At 48.9% G+C, this 22,998-nt stretch overlaps 1 protein-coding gene across 1 annotated transcript; it reads left to right on the top strand.

The window, feature by feature from the left end:
- The first annotated feature begins 1,705 nt into the window (after positions 1-1,705).
- WNT10B (Wnt family member 10B) lies at positions 1,706-22,219 on the top strand. The gene is made up of 4 exons (XM_084832315.1): positions 1,706-1,875; positions 5,870-6,132; positions 11,710-12,062; positions 20,507-22,219. The coding sequence occupies exons 1-4, from the start codon at positions 1,790-1,792 to the stop codon at positions 20,963-20,965; spliced, it is 1,161 nt and encodes a 386-aa protein (XP_084688441.1). The 5' UTR covers positions 1,706-1,789; the 3' UTR covers positions 20,966-22,219.
- The last annotated feature ends 779 nt before the right edge of the window (positions 22,220-22,998 follow it).

The raw sequence follows: 22,998 nt of genomic DNA, 5'->3' as shown, positions 1-22,998 counted from the left end.
TGGACTGAGAGAGAGAAAGGCAAGCGACCGAGGTTAGACGAGAGTCCGCCCCACTCACTCCCGGGGGGGGGGGGTGGAGAAGCAGGCAAGCAAACAGGAATTGTCCACCGTGGGAGAAAGAAAGATTTCCCCATATATCCTATTATCTATCTATCAGAGGGAAGTGGATCTGTAGCGGCTTGAAAGGGAGAGGCTGGGATCCAATCGCCCCAAGGAGATCGGATCCACGGGGGGGGGGGTCGGGGGGCAGAACTCTTGGGTTCTCTCCGAGCTGGCAGCCGGGGGGGCAGCGGGGTCCGCCTGGTGGGAGCTGTGGGAGAAGGTGGGGGCTCGGGCCCGGCTGCGTGCTTGGACAGCCCGGATCGAGGCGCCGAATGCTGCCCGTGGGACCCACGGCGGGATAGCGTCCACGCCCGTGGGTGTGGGCACTGGGACCGCACCCGAACTGAACAGCTGCTTCCCGGCTCCAGCTGCCCCCGGATGGGGAGGGGAAAACCTCGCCCAGGCGAGGCTCCAGCGGCCGCGCAGAGGACGAGCGAGCGAGCGAGCAGGGGCAGGTAGATGAGGGCGAGAAGAGGGGGACCAGCCAGGGGACGGGAGAGGGGGGCGCAGGGGACTCCTGCTGGCTGCGACGGTAAGCTTGGGACCGGCAGGGGATTGGAAAGGGCAGGCGCTCCTGTAAAAGAAGGGGGGGAGCATGCCTGACCCATGCTGTTAATTGGGGAGCTCGGACCCCTGGGTCCGGGGAAGAGACGTGGGGAGGGAGGCTGGGAGCGAGCTGTGGAAAGGGACTGGGGCCGGTGTGTTTGGAGGAAGGTGAGCCCGGAAGACGCTAGACAGCTCGGGACTCCTTGGTTCCCTGCGGCGTTGCGTTCCCCTCCCGGCAGAGCACCTGTGGCTTTAATTGCGGTTTGACAGGCAGGAATTCAACAGATAATGGCTTCCCCCGTTGTTGCAACTCCACCACGGGGTAAATTGCACCGGTTTAATTTCTGCCTGCCCCCTGGTGTTAAAGCACAGGAATTATGTCAGGGAAAAAGTTGGCAATCTTACTTCAATGCCCATAATTTAAATGGTGCGTGTTTGTTTTGAACTTGGTTCCATTTCCAGCTGTGGTTCCATTTCCAGCTGTGGGAAGGGACTGCTGAGGGTGGTTCTCACTGTGCCACTTTTCCTCCGAACAGTTGAATAGCCAGCCTAGCCTGTGTTGCTTGATGGGGGAATGTCATGGCCTTGAGTCTAATGAACTGAGGGAGCTTTCATCAAGAGCAGTGCTCCAATTATTAGCCACTATTTTTAGAAGGCTATGGGGAGGCCATAATTTGGACTGGGCGGTGGAATGTTCGGTGAATTTCACTAAGGGGGCGCTTATTTGTTTTGTTTAACAAAGGCTTCCCCAACCTGGCGCCGTCCGGATGTATTGTACTGCGAGTCCCATCATCCCCAGCCCAGCCAACAGCCATACTTGTTGGGAATGATGGGAGCTGCAGTCCAACACATCAGGAAGGCGCCAGGCTGGGGGAGGCTGTTTTAAAATATTTATAAGCTGTATTTTAGGGCAAATGCCCTTCCTAGGCAGTTTCCATAAAAGATTAAAATACAATTATATACCATTTCCCACCATTGGGCAAGGCCACTGTTGGGAAAGGGTGATCTACTAGCTTCCCCACCTCACCCCCAGTTCCTAACTTTCTCTTTTTTCTAGAGCGTCTCCCCCTGACCCCGTGCCTCCCTGACAAGGACATGAGGGAGAGGGTACCATCCATCAAAGTAGAGAGCAGCCCAGTACATGCCCCAGTCAGAGCTCAGCATGGCTCCAAGGAACCCGCGGGTGAATACTTGCCTCTTTGCTGCCTGCCTATGTCTTTGGAGAGGGTGAGTGAAAAGATATTTGTGGGGGGGGGAGCAGAAGGGAGAAGGGAAGCTGCTTTTCCTTGAATAAGTGCCCAAGAGGACCCAGACCTTTGAGATCACCACCCCCTTTGGGGGGATGGTACAAGACTGTTGTGATTATGAGGTGCGAGGAGCGGATGACTGTCCTGACGCGGAAGGGCATTTATCTGCCCAGTTGGCATTGTGCACGCTTCTCCATTACTACATCACCACCCCCATATAGCCAGCAATGTGCTCAGAACAACTTGTACAGCTGTAGTTTCAGACCAGTTAGTTCCCTCAGTCTCTGGCGCTTTCCTGCTGGAGTCTGTATGTTCATCAGTGTGATTCCTGAATTTCCAGGACATCAGTGGATTTAAGGGTTAAAAGTGGGGGAAGTGGGAGGCAGGACTTCCAAAGCACAGTTTTGAAGATGACTTGGGATGAATTAATTGCCTTTCAGCACATTGTATATGCCCTTCATATTCACAATCGGGGTGGCTGAGGAGTGGGGTGTTGACTGGGTTCAGCTGCATGTTTATGGGTGGAGTAGGGATTGTTTGTGATTCTGTATGACACGGGTGGACAGAAGGTAAATTGGGTCATCTCCCGGTCATTTGCAGTCGTTCACCATGGATTTCTAACTCCCAGATGTTGAACTATAGAAGCAGTATTTCCCCCAAAATTAGGCTGCAGAAAATAAGAAAGCTTGGGAAGGAAACCAGGAATGGCTTTTGTGTGAACGGACTATGAGTTCAGTTCCGGCATTGAAAACAGATTCCTAGGCTGAGGTACACTCAGAGGTGCCTTGTTCCTTAATTCTAAGTCTAGATCTGTCCCTCTTTCTGGGTCACTATTTTGTACTTGGCTCTGGTTGGTGGATCTTGGGGATCTAGGAAAAAACAAAGTAGATCCTGGAAGCTTGAAGTCTGCCGACCCTTGATGTATGGAACTAAGGGTGGTAGTTATTCTAGTTTAATCCATGGCCAGCAGTTTGCCTTCTGTGTTTTTTAGATGCTAACCACCGCTAAGGATTATACCTATATGGCTAAGATAAATGTCATAATAGTGTTGCCCATAATTTAGGGGACAACTGCACAACCCTTTGTTCCCCTCACCCATTTTGCAGGCCCTTCCCTGGCTTCTAGTGTTAAAGCCAGAAAACAGGGATGAAGCTGGGATGAGCGGCTGCTGATATTAACAGTGTGCCATAGAAAGACAGTGTATCCCTAAGGCAGGTGCTTTCCCAAGTCCTTCCCTCTTCTTGTGTTTAAGCACTTTAACCTTGACTAGAAGGTAGAGTGTAGCTCAGTGGTGGGGCACCTGCTTTGCATGTGTAATAAATCCTTCCCAGGCTCAATCCATAGCATCACCAGTTAAAGGGTCTCGGGCGGCAAGCCTGGGAAAGACCCCTTGTTTGAGACCCTAGGGAGCCGCTGCCAGTCAGAGTAAGTAATCATGGCCTAGATTTGATGTAAGGTAGGTAGCTTCCTGTGTCCAAGCTTCAGGCACAGTTCTTTCTCTCTTGAAAACTAAGGGTGTACAGTTCTTAGACTAGAAGAGTGACAAAGAATGCTCCGTGGATTAAATAGTGCTGTGCTTTGGAAGTGACATGGGTAGTTCTGTTTTTTTTTCCCCTCTTCTAACCTTCAGGAGCTAGGCATTCTTTAAGGTTAGAAGGGAAAAAGAGGGAGCCATATGTGCTCTTGGTCACCTGCAGACAAATTTGCACTCATCATAGACGACTAGGCACTTAAGTGGCTAAGTCCAAGATAGGGAGGATCTTTCCACTGGACACTAGCTGGCTGAGTGGACACATATCCCTGGGATGAGGGCTTGCGTGAGTCCATTCCTCTGTGAGGCTCATGCTGATGGGCTTTCCACATCATATGGGGCAGGTGCTTTGGGGATGCCTCACCTTCAGGTAGGGATAAGGCACTGTAGCCCTTTGGAGACTAACTGGTTAATTGTGGCTTGCACTTTCGTAGGCTTACTTCAGATGTATATGCGAATGGAGAGCTGTGTTCACAGTAATGAACTAGCATGTACACATCAACTTTCCCCAACCTGGTGCCCTCCAGATGTGTTGGACTGCAGCTCTCATAATTCCTGGCCAATGGCCATGCTGGTTTGGAATTATGGGAGTTGTGGTCCAACACATCTGGAGGGCACCAGGTTGGGAAAAGCTGATGTATACATAACACATATATTTACATAAGGTGCCAGCGGCGCCTGACTCCTTAAGAGATGTGTCACGGGTATGTTATGTAACACGAGTGGAAGCTTTATATGTTCCCAGAGTAGCATATGAACAACCCAGCAGGGACAGCTGCCACACCACTACAGTAATATATGAAATGAGCCTGAGATCTCTGCGGAAGAAGGAAGTCACAGTGCAATCCTAAGCATGATTACTCATATGTAAGTCCCACTGAGTTCAGTGGGGCTTACCCCTAAGCAAGTGTGCATAGGTTTGCAGCCTAACCATGCTTACTGAGAAGAAAATCCCATTGTGTTTAATGATGCTTACTCCCAGGGAAATGGACATAGCATTGCAGCCTCCCTTGCCGGTAAAAAGGGAGGATTGATTCATGGGATCAAAAATTGTCCCTCTGCACATAGTGAACACTGAACACGTTCCAGATGGCAAAATGATCATAACACACCATCATGTTCTGCTCCCATATTTCTATTCAGAGTGTGAGAAGGGTTTTTTTTGGGGGGGGGGGTTGCCCTGAGGATTTATCATGTGCCCCAAGGGGCTGGTTGGGACATGTGAGAGGGCCCTAAAACAGATTTTTTTCCTGGGAAGTCCCTTCATGGGTTAGTTGCGAAAAAGACTTGCTGTTAATCTGGGGTACTTTACTGGGGTCAGTGGGTGGTGGTGGTGATAGGATTAATTGGGCCCTGTGTCAGCATGGAGGAATTGCTAGGGCTATACATGTAATTGCCATGAGGATGTCCCATCTCCCCCCCCCCCCCCCGCCAGTGGTTGCTATGGCGGCCTTTCTCATCAGGAAACTTGGCTCTATTTCCTTTTCCCACATCAACATGTCTGTGTCTGCCACTGGCCGGGTTATTCCTGCTCCTCCCTCTGTTGCCACAGAGACACCCTGATTTTAAATCTGGGAGGGGCTCTGCCTTCTGTCATGGGAACATCCCCCTTCCTTCAAACCGTCCCCCCCAACCCCTTTCTTTGGGTGCTGAGCCGCAGGGTGATGCTTTTGATCTTCAACCTTGCTTTCATCTGGTGCCAGTGGGGGGCCAGGCAGGGAATTTCCCCCTGGAAACTCAGCCACCCAGGTGCGCTGATATCTCCCTCAGGCGGTGGAGCTGGGCTGGATGGCCACAAGGGTTTTGCACAGCCTTGCACATGTGTATGAGAACATGTGATAGCCCCAGCTCTCTGGGGGGAGTGGGGCCAATGAGGAGAGAAAAAAATTAGGACTCCTGGGTCCTCCTCCTCTCCCCACTGGTGAATGTAGATGGGAAGGACAGGATTTTGTAAAATTGGAGGCAGGGAGATAGGTACAGAGATGGGGATGCCCCAACATTTCTTGTGGTGCACAGCATCTCTATGCACAAGCCCCTCCCCTGGTTCACCAGCCCTTCCCACTTTCAGAGCTCTATTATCCTGTATTCCCACAAAGAAATATTGATCTGAGATCCGCTGTGGTTTCCTGCTGGATCAGACTATTTGTAATATGATAGGTTCTGCCATTGGCCAGTTTTTCAGGCTATTGTAGCGGTGGGGGGAGGGGGGGTTCCTAGCAAGTACTAGTAGTGTCCCTGTTGTGAGGGACAGGTATAATGTCACCCAAGAAGTGACCACATCTCAAGTTGGAGCTTTATTGTCCTTTTTTGTCCCTTGTTCGCTGCTGCCCGTTCCTGAACTGGGGTCAGGTGGTAAGTCGCTTGTTAGCCTCTGCCATCTTCTCTCTCTGTGCCTTTGCTCCCAAAGTCAAGGTCCCATCTTACTTCCTGTTCCCTCTAATAGGACCCTGGGCCATGACTTCCTAGGGCCAAAGGCCCTGGCTGAACCCGTCCATACTCCCAACACCGTATGCATGACACTCCCCTGGCTGAGCCGGCGCCAGCTTGGACTCTGCACACGCAGCCCGGAAGCCACGGCCTCAGCCCTCCAGGGCATCCACCATGCCATCCACGAATGCCAGCGCCAACTGCAAGAGAGGCGTTGGGATTGCTCTGACTTGAGCAGTGGTGGGACCATGCTTCTCAACAGCGCTATTCTGAAGAGAGGTGAGGAGGTTATTGGGAAGGGTCCTGGTGCTGGGATTGACACTTTCCTTGTCTGTCATTGGGGTCTACGGGCAATAAAATTAGAACTTGATCCATCTGTTGCTAGCCTTGCAGCACCCTCACTCCCCTCCTTCTGTTGCCACCCCCTTTCACTCCTCCTAATAATGAACTTAGTGTCCCCGTCCTGAAAGAAATGAAGCCAAAATGGGGTATCAGCATGCTCAGGGAATCTCCAAGGTTTGAAGTTCAAAGAAACTGTGTGTGTATGTGTGTGTGGGGGATAACAAATCCCCAAGGGGGAGAACAGCAAAACAGGCCAATGAGGACTGAGTGTGTGTGTTGAACACCTGGAGCCCCAAAATGTTGGGAAAGAAAGGTGGGAAACTGAGTTGAGAGATTGGTTTGGCCTCTTTGAGCCCCTAACAGCTCCACACGGGTAGGCAACTTGGTGCCCTTCAGATGTGTTAGACTACAACTCCCATAATCCCCGATAATGGTCTTGCTGGGTCTGATAGGAGTTGTAGTCCAAAACAACTGGAGGGCACCTACTTCTGGCTTATCTGTCCTGGAGGAAGGAATGCTGGTGGCTGGAAGCCTGAATAAGAGCACTCCTGATGTGGCAGGGGGTGGAGGGAGGGAATGTAGATATCCTGCAACATTTTGTTGCAAGCCTCATGTCTATATTTAGGTAGTAAGCACTTTGGGGCAAAGCCCTCTCTTTTGTTGAAGTGTCTCTTTAAAGCACATGTGTATATGTGTGTGTGATAAGTTGCAGCAGCTCTCAGCAAGGATTTATTGCAGATCATCAGGTATTGAGAAGAGGATAGAACAGGGCTTGCTAGTGATTGGCTAGGAGTCGGACAGCTTGTTGTAAGGGGCAACCATTTTGCTGCAGCTTACAGGTGGGAGAGGGAGAGTCTTTACTTCTGCTGCCTTGGCTCATGAGCTTCTGCACCTGAGGCATAGAGCTGAAGTATGTACATTCTCCTAATCTGTGAATTTTTCCTAAAATGTGAATTTATATTCTCATCTGAACTATATAAAAAAGTATCCCACTTTAAAACGCTGTTCCATGTACGGGTTGTAGGGAAATAATTGCATAAAGCAGCCTTCCCCAAGCTCCCCCCCCCCCGTGCTCTCTCTAGCTGTGTTGGACTACAGTTCCCACCATCCCCAGCCAGCTGGCTGGCTGGGATGATGGGATGTTGTCATTCAACACATGTGGAGGATGCAAGTTTAGGGAAGCCTGGTGTAAAGCACTGAATTCAGCAATGTGACCCTTTGCCTTAGAACATGATTGACTAAACTCAAAATGTAGGGCTTCTGAAGAGGTCTCTCAAAATCTAACTCTGGCACGTGAACAGGAGCACTAGGCCTGGCCCATGGAGCCTCACACCTGGATCTATTTCCCAGAAGCCTGAGTGTCCACTGGTGCCAATGGAAGGATTTTTCAACCTTAATTGCCATGCAGGGGGCAATTTTCAAGGGGGATTGCAGCTGGGGAGGGAAATGTTAAGCTTTCCCCACATGCTGCAATGTCCCTGTCCCCCTTTTCAGCACTTGAGCTTAGAACAAACCTTTCTATTGGTGCCAATGGGAGGTTTTTTCCTAAGCTTAGCTGCCATGCAGAGCAGGGGGCGGGGGGGGATTTCCAGGGGAATCACAGTTGGGGAGGGAACACTGTGACCCCTCCCCATCCCACTTCCACATAACAATGAAGCCTTAGAAAATTAAGCTTTCCATTGATGCCAGTGGAAAGATTGCGCCCCAGATCTTTCTAGTACCTAGCAATGTCCCTGCATGTGAAAATGGAGGGGAAGGCAAAGAAGTTACCTTTGTGGCTTGGTGAGTTACAGGACCATGCAGGATGGTTGAAGAGGGACCACAGGGCCCAAGGAACGAGAGCTGTAATTGAATTCCCAGTGTGCCATGAAATAGCTGCTAGTGTGTCCCGAGAAATAGTTAAAATAATGAACCTTGCTGGTAGCCCAAAGTATCTACTCAAAGAAGAGGTTGCCTGATGCATCTCTGGATCCTTCCATCAGCCTCTGCTGTGTGAGTGGGCAATTCTGTTACATCTCTGCACTGGGTGCAACTGGATCGTTCAGTGACTCCCAGTGCAGAGACACGGAATTTCCCACCCTCAGGAAAGGCTGCCCACTGCAGCTCTGCATGAGTCACCTCCTTCCAAGCATGGCAATGTGCCAGATCACTGACATGCGAAAAGCACCAGGGGCGGATGCTGCTGGGGCTGGGGGTGCCTGCGTCAGGCTTGCAGGAGCCTTTTGTTATTTCCCTCGTGCATTTCTTGGGACACGCTAGCATTGCTTTCTTGCTGTGCATATGAGCATATGAGGCAGTAAAAGTGAAGTGTGCCTTCAGTTTTAAGGTTGAGAAGACAGAAAGAGAAAAGGCGCTGCAGCTATCAGACGTTTGGGAAACACCAAGCTACAGGATTCATTTCCGGAGGAAGGGACGCCATCTTTACTGCCAGTGCTTCCACCAGCTGAATTGCGGATGTGAACTAGAAGCAGCCAGGGAATCCAGCAGTTTGGACCTGGTTTTCTTGACATTGTTCTTCCTAGTACCAGATTAAGGCAGGCAATGAGTAGCAGGAGAAGATCCCTTTTTCCTCAGCCATGTTCGGCTAAAGCAGGGGCGGGAGCATCCAGGGGTTGGAGGGGGGTGCACTGCCCTCCCCCAACCCCCGCTTCCTCAAGCACAATTCTGCTTCCACACAAGGTGTACACTCCCCACGATATAAGGAAAGGTGGGGTTTAAATGTAACAAGCAAACAAATAATAAATAAATCACCGCCACTTTTTGCCACCGGTGCATCAAGTTTGGCGGCAGCGGGGGGTGCGTGTGTGTTGCCCACCCCTGGGCTAAACTGTCTGCTATGAATTCTCCCACCTGCCCAGCTTTGTGCCCAACCTGGTGTTCTGAGGTCAGGATGAACAACAGGAGCAGGCGGAGAGAAGCAGGACCTGCTTCCTAAGATCTACCTCAGAGCTGGTGCCAGGAGTTAGCATTTCCAGGCAGCCGCCAAGACCCTGGCAACCCAGAGCCCTTGTGGCCAACCCCTGACCACTGTCTGACAAGGAGAAGGAGCAGCCGCTGCCACATCCCCACCCCCCTTTTGAAACAGTGAGGGTTTGGCACTCCTGAGAAGGCCGGGCCTCCTTTAGTAGGCCTGCTCTCCTCACTGCAGCACCACTCTGCCACCCGCGGTGGTCCTTCCCCAGCTGCCACTGTGCAGGAGGTGCTCGCTGCTGCTCCTTGCTGCTTCTGGCTCCCTCATTCGCCTGCCCACCTCTTTTCCCCAAGGCAAGCTTACTGTTAAGCCTGACCTGAGAATAACTGTTTTGGCACAAATCCTCAGGGAAGGGATTATTTGTAGCAGATGCCTCGGCCCAAACCAGATGAGGGAAAGGGATCTTCCCCCACTGACTGATTCCCTGGCTGAAGTTGGTCCTAATGCCATCCCTGCCCAGAGCACAGCACCGGCTGCCCTTTGCCTCTGTTTGGCAGCGGGTGCGACCAGCCATCCCTCCAGATAGGTGGGCAATTGGCAACAGGAAACAGCAGGTAATGGTGATGATGCCAGCTCACTTTGCCTGTGGATGGGGAGGAAGGTAGCACCCAGGTTGTGGGGGGCATCTTGCCAAGTTGCCCCCCCCCCCCGTCCTCCTTTGCACGCACCAAGCCTGGCTTTCTCCCCTGGAGTCTACCCCAGGCATCTTTCCCGGGTTGTATACACAGTGGCCAACACCTGACCCTGGAGGCAAGTTGGCAGGGAGTGCCTTTCTTTTGTCATTTGGATCTCTTTTATTCATATTGCTTTGAAGGAGCCCATTCTAAGTTTAAACTCAAGATCAAAGTAAGGCCCCTGGGCAGGCAAGAGCTAGAGCAAGCTGCAACTCAAGCACCTGGGCTGCTGAGTTGTGGCTTGATGTGTCAGGATTTGGTGGGGCTCATCCCGTTTCACAGGAATTGGGGCAGCATCCGATAGAGTAACAATGGGAAATGCAGAGCAATAAGGAGCGCTTTGACAGAGCAAGAGACAAAGGAAATATGTAAACTGAGATGGATGGATATCCAAAACCGGATGGTATCATGATGAGACAGAGGGATAATCTGCGTTACAAAATAAACAATTAAGGGTGGAATCCTATGCAAGCTGAGACAGGAAAAAGTCCTATAACTCACAGTATTCCCTAGTCAACATGGCTGGCTGGAGAATGCTGGGAATTGAACCACTTTTTTCTGTTTATATATGCATAGGATTGCACTCTAAGAAACCACCAATATCACTTATCTGATCATGATCTAAGACTGCAGCCCTGTGCACACTGACCAGTCCCACTGAACTCAGTAGACCTTACTTCTGAGTAGACATACATAGGATTGCATTGTAAAAGGTCCTATCTACACTATGCACTGGCTTAACAGTAATTGCCTCTCCCCAAGGAACCCTGGAAATTGTAGTTTGGGGCAGGAGGGAAGCTTTTTGACACAATACTCAACACCCTAGCGAACTGGAGATCCTAGGGTTCTTTGGCAAAGCCATGACAATCCATGGGATAGATATAAATTTGTTTAACAATGTGGCTTTCAATAGTGTACTCACAGCCCTATTTAATTTTAAATACTTACATACTTTAAAGTGTGTCTCACCCACCCTGAAAGCTTGTGAATGGTCACAATATTTTGCAAACATTTATTATTCAATATCAAAAAACTGATCATCGGCATATCAATTGCTAAAAACACTCATATACCCCTCAGCCAGCTTAAGCCCGGCCCAGTCGGAAACCCTTTACGATGGTCTAAAAACACTCAAGGTCTTTGGCACTCTGCCCAGGGAGGGGCACTTTTTCATTACGGGGTAGCTGCTGACGTTCTGAGTTGGCAGAGCACAATGATATTGCTAAGACGATGTTCTCAGCCAATCTTATGCATGGCTTTGTATACACCGTGACATCATTGCACAAGCACAGAATTTGATCCTGAAAAAAACCTCCGCTTTCGGTCTTTGGGTTATTTTTTTTTTTAAAAAGGAACTTCCTAGTCATCAGTGCTGTGAAAACAGGGTCAGTGTTCTGTGGGCGATACCTGATGAAACTGTGGAAGCCAGATGATGAGGGATTGAGCAGGAATTCCAGCAGCTACGGGAGGGCATAGGTGTCTAGCATAGTTGCTGCATAGTTGTTGCTCCTTCCTGTGAGTAGCAGACACAGAAGCAACTATGTGCACAAATGCTTGATTGGCTTTATACTAGCAGTTGCAGAATTCTGCTTTCCTTGACATGAAATATGGGTGACCTTAGCTCTGGATTTTGGGGGGGGGGGGTGATGCAGAGTAGACGCAACCCTGAATTCAGGGTTCCCAAGAGACCACACTGGAAGATGAGAGATGATGAGTCAGTCCCTTAGTGATGTTGGACTGAAGTGTTCAGAGCTTGGCCTACCTGGACACCATCCTGAACACTTGTTCCTTCTTGCAAATGCTTCCTGGCTTGCTTATTTGAGCTGCCTCCAGCTGACCTTCTTCCCTCCTGTGTGTGTGTCTCCACAGGCTTCCGGGAAAGCGCCTTTGCCTTCTCATTGCTGGCAGCTGGGGTGACTTATGCAGTGGCCACGGCTTGTAGCCTTGGGGAGCTGCAGAGCTGTGGCTGTGCCAGGCAAGGCAGTGAGAACCAGAAGCTGAAACTCAGCCAGCTGCAGACGCTAAGCCGGGGCAAGGGCCTGCCCTCGATGCCATCCTCGTTGTGGGAGGAGCCTGGTCCCCAGGACACCTGGGAGTGGGGGGGCTGCAGCGCAGACTTTGACTATGCCCAAAGATTTGCCCGGCACTTTTTGGACCCTCGAGGAAAACCACGTGATGCTCACGCACGGATGCAGCTGCACAGCCATCGTGTAGGCAGGAAGGTAGGCAGTGCCTCCAGGGCAGGGTTCTGGGGCATGGGGATGCCAGGAGCAACAGGAGCTGGCATCACTAAAGGGGTCTCCTTAAGGGTTGCATCCTCGCAGAACTATGCACACATAGGGATGGCTGGATAGGTCAGTTTTGCTTTCCCCAGTTTCTCATTTTTCCAGCCTTCAGTTCATTCTGTCCCATTTCTGCATCAGTTTGTTACTTTAAAAAAAAACAACAGCATGGAAATTTGTATGGATTTTTGTATGCACCTCTGCCCAATATGTACGCACCTCTGCCCAATATATGCCTTTTTAGATGCACTTCTAACCAATATGTGCCTTTTTGTACACACTTTTGCCTAACCCCCTAGAGATAGAGATATTTTTTAAAATATGGTAAGTGGTATATAAATCTAGAAATGCACAGATGGCTCCTCTACATGAGGGTAGTTCTTACTCTTATGCACTCTAACTTGAAACCTTTTTGCTTGTAAGGGTGAAGCATGCCTCAAATTCTAACAGAAAACTATATGCCTTGGTTATCAGAAATTTGGAGGACATGTTTAAAGACTATTTTCCCCACAAAACCTTCTAAATATGTCAGCATCCAAAACTGGGAATGTTCTAAAATTCAAATCAGGAGGCTACAAATCCAGTTGTTTTCCTATGTGTGTGTGTGTGTGTGTTTATTTAAAGTAAATTTGAGTTCGAGGAATGTGCTTTCGGTATTCTTCCCAGGTTTGTTCTTGCTCTCATTATTGACACTCTGGAGGCACTAGGGGGCTGTAGTGTGCAGGATCTTGGCCTAGACATACAACATAAGATAAAGTGTAGAGTCCCTTGGACCTTGGTAGCTTATTCACAGTGGCATGACAGACAGCAACTATTGCATGCTTTCAGTAGTGCATACAATAGATTGCTACCAGAAGCTTGGCCTCTACCATGGCTGGTAAAGTGAGACCGTTGCTGGAGACTTCGGGTTGACAGAGGGCCCACTAAAGAAGCTGAAGAAAGCTGGAAAAGTTAGGCAAGCTGGTGGCCTGCAGGTGTTTTGGACTACAACTGCCATTAGCCTTGACAGTTGGCCGTGCTGGCTAGGGCTTATGGGAGTTGAGGTCCAAAACACCTGCAGGGCACCAGGTTGCTTACCCCACAAGAACCATGTCGCTTTTGCTTCTAGGGTTGCCAGTGCTCTCAGTAGAAAGAAACAGCTGCCAAATTTGTACGTAAACCTCTAGAATAATCGATTTGCATTTATAGTGGAGCTGCAAAATTGTATTTGATAACCACATTAGAAAAACACAACCGTTTTCAGAATGACTGAAATTGCTGGGTAACATATGGTCTTAAAAGGCAAACCCTGATTTTATTCCCCACCAACTAAACCTTTCTCCTAGAAGGCTTAATATTAAATGTAAATTAGATGTTTTATGACTGGCAGTTCTCTCTTGTGCAGCCCACTCCTTCAGGTCAAGGGGACTCGGTGATGGTGTCTTGGCTGGGGCTCCCAAAATCTTCAACCCAGTCCTGGCCCTCCCTCCACCCCTTCCAATGGCTGGGTTTACTCTTCAGCACAGAAAAAGGCAAACAGCACATGCATCCTCCAACCATTTAAAAATAACCGACCTCCTCTCCTCAAAATTGAAGGCTCCCCAAATACCACGTGGTGGGGGAGGGATGTAGCTGCCCTTGGACCCTTTAAAATATGTTGCTGCATGATGTTTCAGTGCTGAGGTTGTACATAAACACTGAAGAACTTTATCTTTCACAAAATCACATCAATAAAGCTAACAACAGAAGAAGGTTTACACTATAGTTAAGGCAAATATTCTCTACCTGGGGAAAAATAATTGATTTCCCCAGATAGAAACTGTGCTTTGGATGTCTGGAAAATGTAATATCCCCACAATAGAAATGCAGCTTGAAGGGAAATTATGTGACTGTGTGCAGTGCTTGAGTAATGTGCGCATTTTATGGTACAGAAATGTGATCACAACAGGTGCTTCCAGGGGAGGCTTTTACTATGCCATTGCCTTACCTCATTCATGGAAGTTATAGGAGGTCCAGATAATGCCACCTTCCACTTGTGACCCTATCAGGTTTTTCCACCACTTCTTCCACCTTTTTTCTTACCACAGAAAATCCGTTAAGAAAAGACGGAATAGCTACACAGTGCCTTCTGATTAGTAGTGCTAGGACCCCTCTGTATGGAAGCACCTAAAGATGGACACTCCTGGCATATCTGCACAATCAACATATATTGTTTTTATTAGCTTAACTGCCATGGCTCCCCCCGCCCCAACCCTGGGAATTGCAGTTTGGTGAGAGTCCGGAAGGTTTTTCAATAGCATTCCCATCCTGCTTCCCTCATGGAACTACAGTTACCTCAGAAGTGGGAATGACTACTGAACCCCTTTAAATCACCCTTTTAAATAAGCCCACAGAAGTTAGCAGCCTGCAAAAATATTGACTACCTCCCTGGGGGCTTGCAGAGGAGGGATGGAGGTTGCAGAGGAGGGCACCCCAAAACACCCCTATACTGGGCACAGAGGATGAAGCTTCTCTCCTCTGGCACAATTGGGTTTCTCTGTCAAGCACAGAGGAAGACTGGCATGCTCCATTCCTTCCTCCAGCAGCCTGCATGCATTCCCTTGCCATCTATAGCTGTCTGGCTAGTGATGACATACAAGGCCAGTTTTAAGTCTCTGGTGTAGATATGCACATAGCATTGGATCCAGATTCAGTCATACTTAGAGTAGACCCGTTGAAATCAGTGGGATTCAAGTTAGTTGTGACTAAATCTGGATCCATCCCATACTTTGCGCAGTGCAGGTGCATGAACACATTACAGCTTAATGATAATGCGTGTTGTTTCTCCTCCCCTGCCTACAATTGTAGTTTTTGTGCGGGCGCTAAGACCTCTCTGTTACAGAGCCCTACCTGCTTAGAAAATGACAGTTCCCATGGCTGGCATGTGGTAAAGCAGTGACAGTCAAATTAGTTTATATTTCTAGTGGACTTATGTATTGCTCTAATACCCTGCTCTTTCCTCCAAGGGTCCCAGGGCTGTGTACATGTTTCTCCCCCTGACATCAACCATATGAGGTAGGCTAGGCTGAGAAATAGTGACTGGCCCAAGGTCACCCAATATGCATTGAGCAGGGGGTTGGATTCGATGGCCTTGTAGGCCCCCTTCCAACCCTGCTATTGTTTCCCGCCTCCCAGCTGAGCAGAGCAGAGCAGAGCAAGCTGCTCCAGCTGGTCCAGGGACTACAGAAGCAGGCAAGCTCCCAGAGAGCGAGCGAACAGAGCGAGCGAACAGGGGGAGCAAACAGGAGTTGGCCAGGGGAGGTCAAGGGGGAGGCCCCTAACATTTTTTTTTTTAACTAACTTTTTCCCATTTATTTGTCTTGTAACACACACTTCCACACCAGTGGGACTCTGCTTTTAACCTCTACTGAGTAGAGGAGCAGGCACAGGCTAGTCTAGAACAATCACAAAGCTAGACACAAAAAGGGAAAAGGGGCTATGGAAGGACAAGACTCTCCAGTGGTGGTGACCTGCAAGGTGTGTGCAATGTTTGTTTTCTTGCCTGAGAACAACATGGCCTACACCTGCAACAAGTGCAAGTTGATCACGCTGCTGGAGGAAAAAGTAAGTGGACTGGAGCGGCGACTGTCAACCCTCCTGGGAATAAGAGAACACGAAGAGTTCTTGGACAGAATGGGGGAACTACAGCAGCAAAGGGCAGACCAGAAGCTTGAAGAGCAACAGCAAGATGAGGCAGAAGTGGGAAATGCTGAGGAGAAGAAAAATGGAGTAGAGGATACTCCTTGGAAAACGGTGACAGTTAGGAGAAGAAGAACTAGACGCCACTCTGCACCAGTGGAAGCGGTGGAGCTGTGGAACCGATTCCAGGTACTTGCAGATGAGACTGGAGGACAGCCTGCAGAGGAAGAATCACAGGGGAACCTGCATGAGAGTGAGCAAGAGGCTAAAGGTCAGTCAAACAGAGGCGATGAAACCCAGGCCTACAAGAAGAAGAAGAGAAGAGTGGTAGTAGTGGGAGACTCCTTGCTGCGTGGGATCGAGACCCAAGTATGTCGCGAAGACCCGTGGACTCGCCAGGTATGTTGTCTCCCGGGAGGACAGATTAGAGACGTGACTGAAAGGTTGCCTGCACTCATAAAGCCCACTGACAGGTATCCCTTTCTTCTCATCCATGTGGGAACAAATGATACCGCCAAGCGGAGCTACGAAGAGATCACGTCAGACTTTGAAGCTTTGGGAAGGAAACTCAAGAACTTTGGGGCCCAGATAGTTTTCTCATCCATCCTTCCAGTAGTTAGAAGAGGGATAGAAAGGGAACGAAAAATACTCCGGGTGAATGACTGGCTACGAAGGTGGTGCCGACGAGAGAGATTTGGATTCTGGGACCACGGGCTATACTTCCTGGAAGATGGGCTGTTGGCTAGGGATGGGTTGCACCTCACAAAGGCTGGGAAGAATGTGTTTGGCCACAGCATGAAGAACTTCATCAGGAGGGCTTTAAACTGAATCCTACGGGGAAGGGAGATGTAATGTTGGGGGTAACAATGGACGTAGGCGCATGCACTGCAATGGAGAGAACAGCGCTGATAGCGCCCAATAATAGTCTTCAGACACATGTAGGAAGAAAGCCAGACTATGAAGCACATGGTCTTCGATGTCTATATACTAATGCCCAGAGTATGGGAAACAAACAGAACGAACTTGAACTCTTAATACAGGAGGGAAATTATGACTTGATAGGTATAACTGAGACTTGGTGGGATGACTCTCATGACTGGAATACAGCAGTTGAAGGATATAACTTGTTCAAAAAGAACAGGAGGAACAGAAAGGGAGGCGGGGTTGCACTGTATGTGAAAAATACATATCTCTGCACAGAAATACAGGAGGAGGAGCTTGGTAGCCCCATCGAGAGCATCTGGGTTGAAATAAATGGAGCAAAGAATAAAAGGAACCTGGTGGTCGGAGTCTACTACCGGCCACCCAATCAAGGAGAAGCCAAGGATGAAACTTTTGAAAAGCAAATAGCCAATGTTTTAAGGAAGCATGATGTAGTAGTAATGGGGGACTTCAATTTCCCCGATATTTGTTGGGAGACAAATTCTGCAAAACATGGCCCCTCCAGGAAATTCCTGACTTGTGTGGCGGATCACTTCCTCCTACAGAAAGTAGAGGAAGGAACTAGAGGATCGGCTATCCTTGACTTGATCCTAACCAACAGAGATGACTTAGTGGAGAAAGTAGCAGTTACAGGAACTCTGGGGGAAAGCGACCATGTTGTACTTGAGTTCTTGGTTCTAAGGGAAGCAAAAGCCGAGTGTACTCAAACGCGTACCCTGGATTTTAGGAAAGCTGATTTTAATAAACTCAGAACAATGATCAGTAAGGTCCCATGGCAAGCAATGCTAGCGAGAAAAGGAGTCCAAGATGGGTGGGAACTTTTAAAAAAGGAAATTCTCAAGGCACAATCACAAACAATTCCAACAAGAAGAAAAGGTGGAAGACAACAGAAGAAGCCAATGTGGCTTCACAAAAAGCTTAGGGATGACCTGAAAACAAAAAAGGACACATATAAGAAGTGGAAAGAAGGCCAAGTAACAAAGGAAGAGTACAGGCAGGTAGCACAGAATTGCAGGGATGGCGTCAGGAAGGCTAAAGCGGAGAACGAGGTGAGGTTAGCGAGGGATGCTAAAAACAACAAAAAGGCTTTCTTCAGCTACGTGCATAGTAAAAGGCAGAGGAAAGAAATGGTTGTTCAGCTATTAAATAAGGATGGCAAAATGATAACAGAGGACAAAGAAAAGGCAGAGGTGCTCAATTCCTACTTTGGCTCAGTCTTCTCCCAAAAGAGGGTCTATGACCCCCCTGGCAAAGGCGAAGTACAGGCTGAAGGGGCAGGATTGCAGCTTGAGATCGACAGGCATATGGTCAAGGAACACCTCATTACTTTGAATGAGTTCAGATCTCCAGGGCCAGATGAACTGCATCCTAGAGTAATAAAGGAACTGGCAGAAGAACTCTCAGAACCGCTGTCTATTCTCTTTGAGAAATCATGGAGGACCGGGGAAGTGCCAGATGACTGGAGGAGGGCTAACGTTGTCCCTATCTTCAAAAAGGGTAAAAAGGAGGAACCTGGGAACTACAGACCAGTCAGTCTGACATCAATCCCTGGGAAAATTCTGGAGCAGATCATAAAGCAATCCATCTGGAAGCACCTTGACAACAATGCCGTGATTACTCAAAGCCAACATGGATTTGTCAAAAACAAGTCCTGCCAGACAAATCTGATCTCATTTTTTGATCAAGTCACCTCCCTTGTAGACCGTGGGAATGCTGTAGACATCATATACCTCGACTTCAGCAAAGCTTTCGACAAAGTGCCCCATGATATCCTGATGAGCAAACTTGCTCGAAGTGGGCTAGATGAAACAACGATCATGTGGATCCACAGTTGGCTACAGAATCGGACTCAAAGAGTGCTTATCAATGGGACCTTCTCAAGCTGGGGAGAGGTAACGAGTGGGGTACCGCAGGGCTCAGTCCTGGGCCCAGTGCTCTTCAACATTTTTATTAATGACTTGGAGGAGGAGGTGCAGGGAATGCTGATCAAATTTGCAGATGACACATAATTGGGAGGGATAGCTAATACTTTGGAAGACAGAAACAAAATTCAAAGTGATCTGGATAGACTGGAGTGCTGGGCAGAAAACAACAGAATGGCATTTAATAGGGACAAATGCCAAGTTCTGCACCTAGGAAAAAGAAACCAAATGCACAGTTACAAGATGGGGGATACGTGGCTCAACCACACTACGAGCGAGAAGGATCTTGGAATTGTTGTCGATCACAAGCTGAATATGAGCCAACAATGTGATGTGGCTGCAAAAAAGGCAAATGCTATTTTGGGCTGCATTAATAGAAGCATCGCTTCCAAATCCCGGGAAGTACTAGTTCCCCTCTACTCAGCACTGGTTAGGCCTCATCTGGAGTACTGTGTCCAGTTCTGGGCACCACACTTTAAGAAGGATGCAGACAAGCTGGAGAGGGTTCAGAGGAGGGCAACAAAGATGATCAGGGGACTGGAAACAAAGCCCTATGAAGAGAGACTGAAAGAACTGGGCATGTTTAGCCTTGAGAAGAGAAGACTGAGGGGAGATATGATAGCACTCTTCAAGTACTTGAAAGGTTGTCACAGAGAAGAAGGCCAGGATCTCTTCTTGATCATCCCAGAGTGCAGGACACGGAATAATGGGCTCAAGTTACAGGAAGCCAGATTCCGGCTGAACATCAGGAAAAACTTCCTGAGTGTCAGAGCAATACGGCAATGGAACCAATTACCTGGGGAGGTGGAGGGCTCTCCCACACTGGAGGCCTTTAAGACGAGGCTGGACAGCCATTTGTCAGGGATGCTCTGACTTGGATTCCTGCATTGAGCAGGGGGTTGGACTCGATGGCCTTGTAGGCCCCTTCCAACCCTACTATTCTATGATTCTATGATTCTAAGTTTCATGGCCGAGTAGGGATTTGAGCCTAGTTCTCCCCAGTCCTGGTCCAACACTCTAGCTTAGCCACCTCCCACCCGGCGCTCACCAGATGTGTTGGACTACAACTCCCATCATCCCATCATGATGGGAGTTGTAGTCCAACACATCTGGAGGACACCAGATTAGTTCGTTAGTTTCTTACATTTATATATTGTTTCACGCAATTGAAAGGAGTCACAAAGTGATTTACAAAGACATATACAATAATGATACAGCAACACCAAATACAATATCTAATAGCATATTCATTAAAACCATACAAATTAACAAAAGCATCCAACTAAAAAATCATGTAAAGAACAAAAAACATCCCCCATCCACTACAGGAGTGCCCATCAAAAAGAGCCTCCCAAGCCGGGGCATTAAATGGTCCAAATGCCTGTGCAAAGATAAACGTCTTCACCTGGTACCTAAAAGTTGGTGCCAGGTCATCTTCTCTGGGGAAAGGATTCCACAATTGGGGGGCTACCACAGAAAGGTACACTGCACCTACCTTGGCCCTCATGTGTTCTATAACCTGTGTGAACAGTTCTTTTAGGACACCGTATGTACATGTCTTAAAAGCTGTGCTGATGTTTTCCTTAGGCTGCAGAAAGCTTATCTTTGGGAGGTGGGTTTAGATTTTAAAAAGATACACCAAAGATACGCCAACTTAGAATTCTCTGAAGAAACATGTAGATTCCACTCAGCGCATCTCATAGTGCCAGGGTGGTTCTCAACAGTGACCAGGTGTCTCACCTGCGAGGCTTGCTCCTTTTGGGGCCACCTCAACAAGAAGGGGTGCATAGCCAATCCCCTGCAGGAGGGAGTTCCAGCATTTCTCACCAGCTAACACTTCCCTCTCACCCCTCCTTTTGACAGGTTGTGTCAGAGCTGGGCCAGCGAAGGTGTAAATGTCATGGCCCCTCAGGGAGCTGCCAGTTCCGGACCTGTTGGCTGGCAGCACCTGATTTCCGGCATGTGGGCTCCAATTTGAAGGAGCGCATGGACAACGCCATACTCCTGCGGCCACACAATAGCAACTCAGGAGCCTTCCGGCCACGGCTCCACCGCTCCCGCCTGGCTAAGCATCTCATCTTCTACGAGCCCTCGCCTGATTTTTGTGAGCCTGACCCAAACCTGGGCTCCTCTGGCACCCACAGCCGCCGGTGTGTCAAGGGCAGCGCACGGCCGGATGGCTGCAGCAGCCTGTGCTGTGGGCGTGGCCACAACATGCTGCAGGAGGTGCAATCCCAGCGTTGCCACTGCCGCTTCCACTGGTGCTGCCACGTGCAGTGTGAAGAGTGCCCTGCCACAGAGTGGGTGAGCGTCTGCAAGTGAACGGGGGCAAGGCACTGCCCTCCAGAGACCTCGTGACATGGGTCAAATCCCCCAAGGGCCGTGCATGCCCCAGCCTGTCTGCACAATAAGGGCCCAGCGGCAGCGTTGGTCAGCAAGTGCTAAAGAGGAGCTTAGGGGTGATGTCACCCCAGGGGGCACAGCCTCCTGTGAGCCACATTTTTTGCGGTTCTGTCACATGCCATGCGAGGTGCCTGCTGACTTGGCCTCTCGGTGTGATGACAGGAGCGACTGGCTGCAAAGTGGCACTGGGCTTGCAAATGGGTTTTGCAAGCACAGTTAGATTAGATGAAATCAGATGGATTTCTAGCCCAGCAGTGGAAGTGCCTTTAAAAGACTGTAGCCTCCACTGGTCTTGGTTTTCCATGGTTGTGCCAGCCGCCATGTGCACAGTGTCTGGTTTGACAGCAAACTACCATCTAAGAATTGTGAAGCAGGGAGGGGAGTAGGCATTAAACGCTGAAGGCTGTATGTCCCATAATGGCTTTGCTCTTCAAATATCTGTTCTAGGAGGACCAGGGGGAAAACAAAACACAAACATTAGTGGCAAAAATCCTAGATCTGGGCTGGATTCTCCAGGATGCAGGTTAGTGCTGGGTGAAGCAGGGACTTGTTAAACCCAAACCAGGCTGCCATTGGTTCCTGAGCCCCAGTGCATCTAGTAAAGAAGGACTTGGAACACTAAACCTTCGGCTGGAGAGTGGGGTACATGTGTGTGTGTGTGCGTGCAAAAGAGGAAGGTCAGACCTTCCTTTTAGGAGGCAACAAGCAGGGATACATTTGCAAAGGTTGCAGTTGTTTCAAACAGCAACAGTAGCTCCCCCCCCCCACCCAAGCCATACTGCAAAGTGGCACTGGGATGTTCTACTGCAGGGTTAATTTATTATTTTTCTATTTCATTGACCTGTGTTTGTAAAACCAATTAGTATTGCTAACGGAAAGATGTCAGTTCTGCTCTCTAGCCTTATTCAGGCTAGCTGGATCCATTCACTGGTCAATGTCCATTTGTTTCATAAACCTGTATGTGCGCATGTATGTACATATATCAGCAGTAGCTGACCAGAGCTGTTTACCTGTCCTCTGTGAACATGAATTTGCATCCCACCCCACCCTGTCTTCTTGTGTGTGATTAAGGATGTGGGAGACCTGGTGGCAAAAGGGGTTTTTATCAGCCTCCTAACCTTGTACCCTCAACCAGTTGTCTGATCAAATGAAATAAATTCTTCTACAAAATCCAAAATATCTGGTTATCCATCACATGTAGCACAGCAGAGCGCACAGATTGGCACAGAGGTTCAAATCCATAGTCACATTAATGTGGTTAATAAAACATAGTTTGATTTTTTAGGAAATCAGTTTAATTAGAATTCAAAACAGAATGGAAGGTGTTTATTTTAAAAAGCTCTCTACTCAGTAGGCAGGGTGTCAAACCTCTTTCAGCCCAAGGGCCAAATTCAATTTCATAGAAGCTCTTGGGAGCTGCTTGAAGCTAAAGTATGCTAGTACTTCTGGTATTTTAAAAAAAGGTTGGAGATAATGAGCTATCAAATTACAGTGTTTGAGTTCTGCCCTGAAAACGGAAAAACCCCAATAAGAGGAGTTAGACCACAGCGCCATCTAGCAGCTGTATAATGAAACATATGGAAGACTCAGATAAGAGGAAAAGGAGGGGGAAGCGGGAGAGGAAGCACGTGTAAAGGGAGTCCGTCGTGATCCTGCATTTAAAACAGAAGCAGAAAGCTCCATTTTAAATGTGGGATTTTAGGCTGGTGTAGAGATGCTTCTTGTCCCTTTCCCCTGAACATTTGGTGGTTTCCAGACTTCTGTACATTTTCCCCCCATGCTTAAAGGTAGAAATGCCTCTCCCATGGCTTAGTTCCTGGCAGGAAGAGCTTGAAGGTAAAATATGCTGGTATTCTTAGCATTTTGGCCCTGCCCACCCCTGGAATGTGGCCCCTGAGAGCTTCTCCAAAATTGAATTTGGCCCTCAGGCTGAAAGAAGTTCCCCACCTCTG

The sequence above is a fragment of the Heloderma suspectum genome, chromosome 2 (assembly GCF_057233095.1).
Source record: "Heloderma suspectum isolate Gila_16-S chromosome 2, 16-S_ref, whole genome shotgun sequence".
NCBI classification, from domain to species: Eukaryota; Metazoa; Chordata; class Lepidosauria; order Squamata; family Helodermatidae; genus Heloderma; species Heloderma suspectum.
This window is presented reverse-complemented; position numbering and strand designations above follow the sequence as displayed.

Excerpts from the sequence above, each read along its gene's own strand:
- WNT10B (XM_084832315.1), top strand. The coding sequence starts at position 1,790 with ATGCCCCAGTCAGAGCTCAGCATGGCTCCAAGGAACCCGCGGGTGAAT. Across the intron at positions 6,133-11,709 it reads CAGCGCTATTCTGAAGAGAG|GCTTCCGGGAAAGCGCCTTT; the intron begins GTGAGGAGGTTA and ends GTGTCTCCACAG. Across the intron at positions 12,063-20,506 it reads GCCATCGTGTAGGCAGGAAG|GTTGTGTCAGAGCTGGGCCA; the intron begins GTAGGCAGTGCC and ends TCCTTTTGACAG.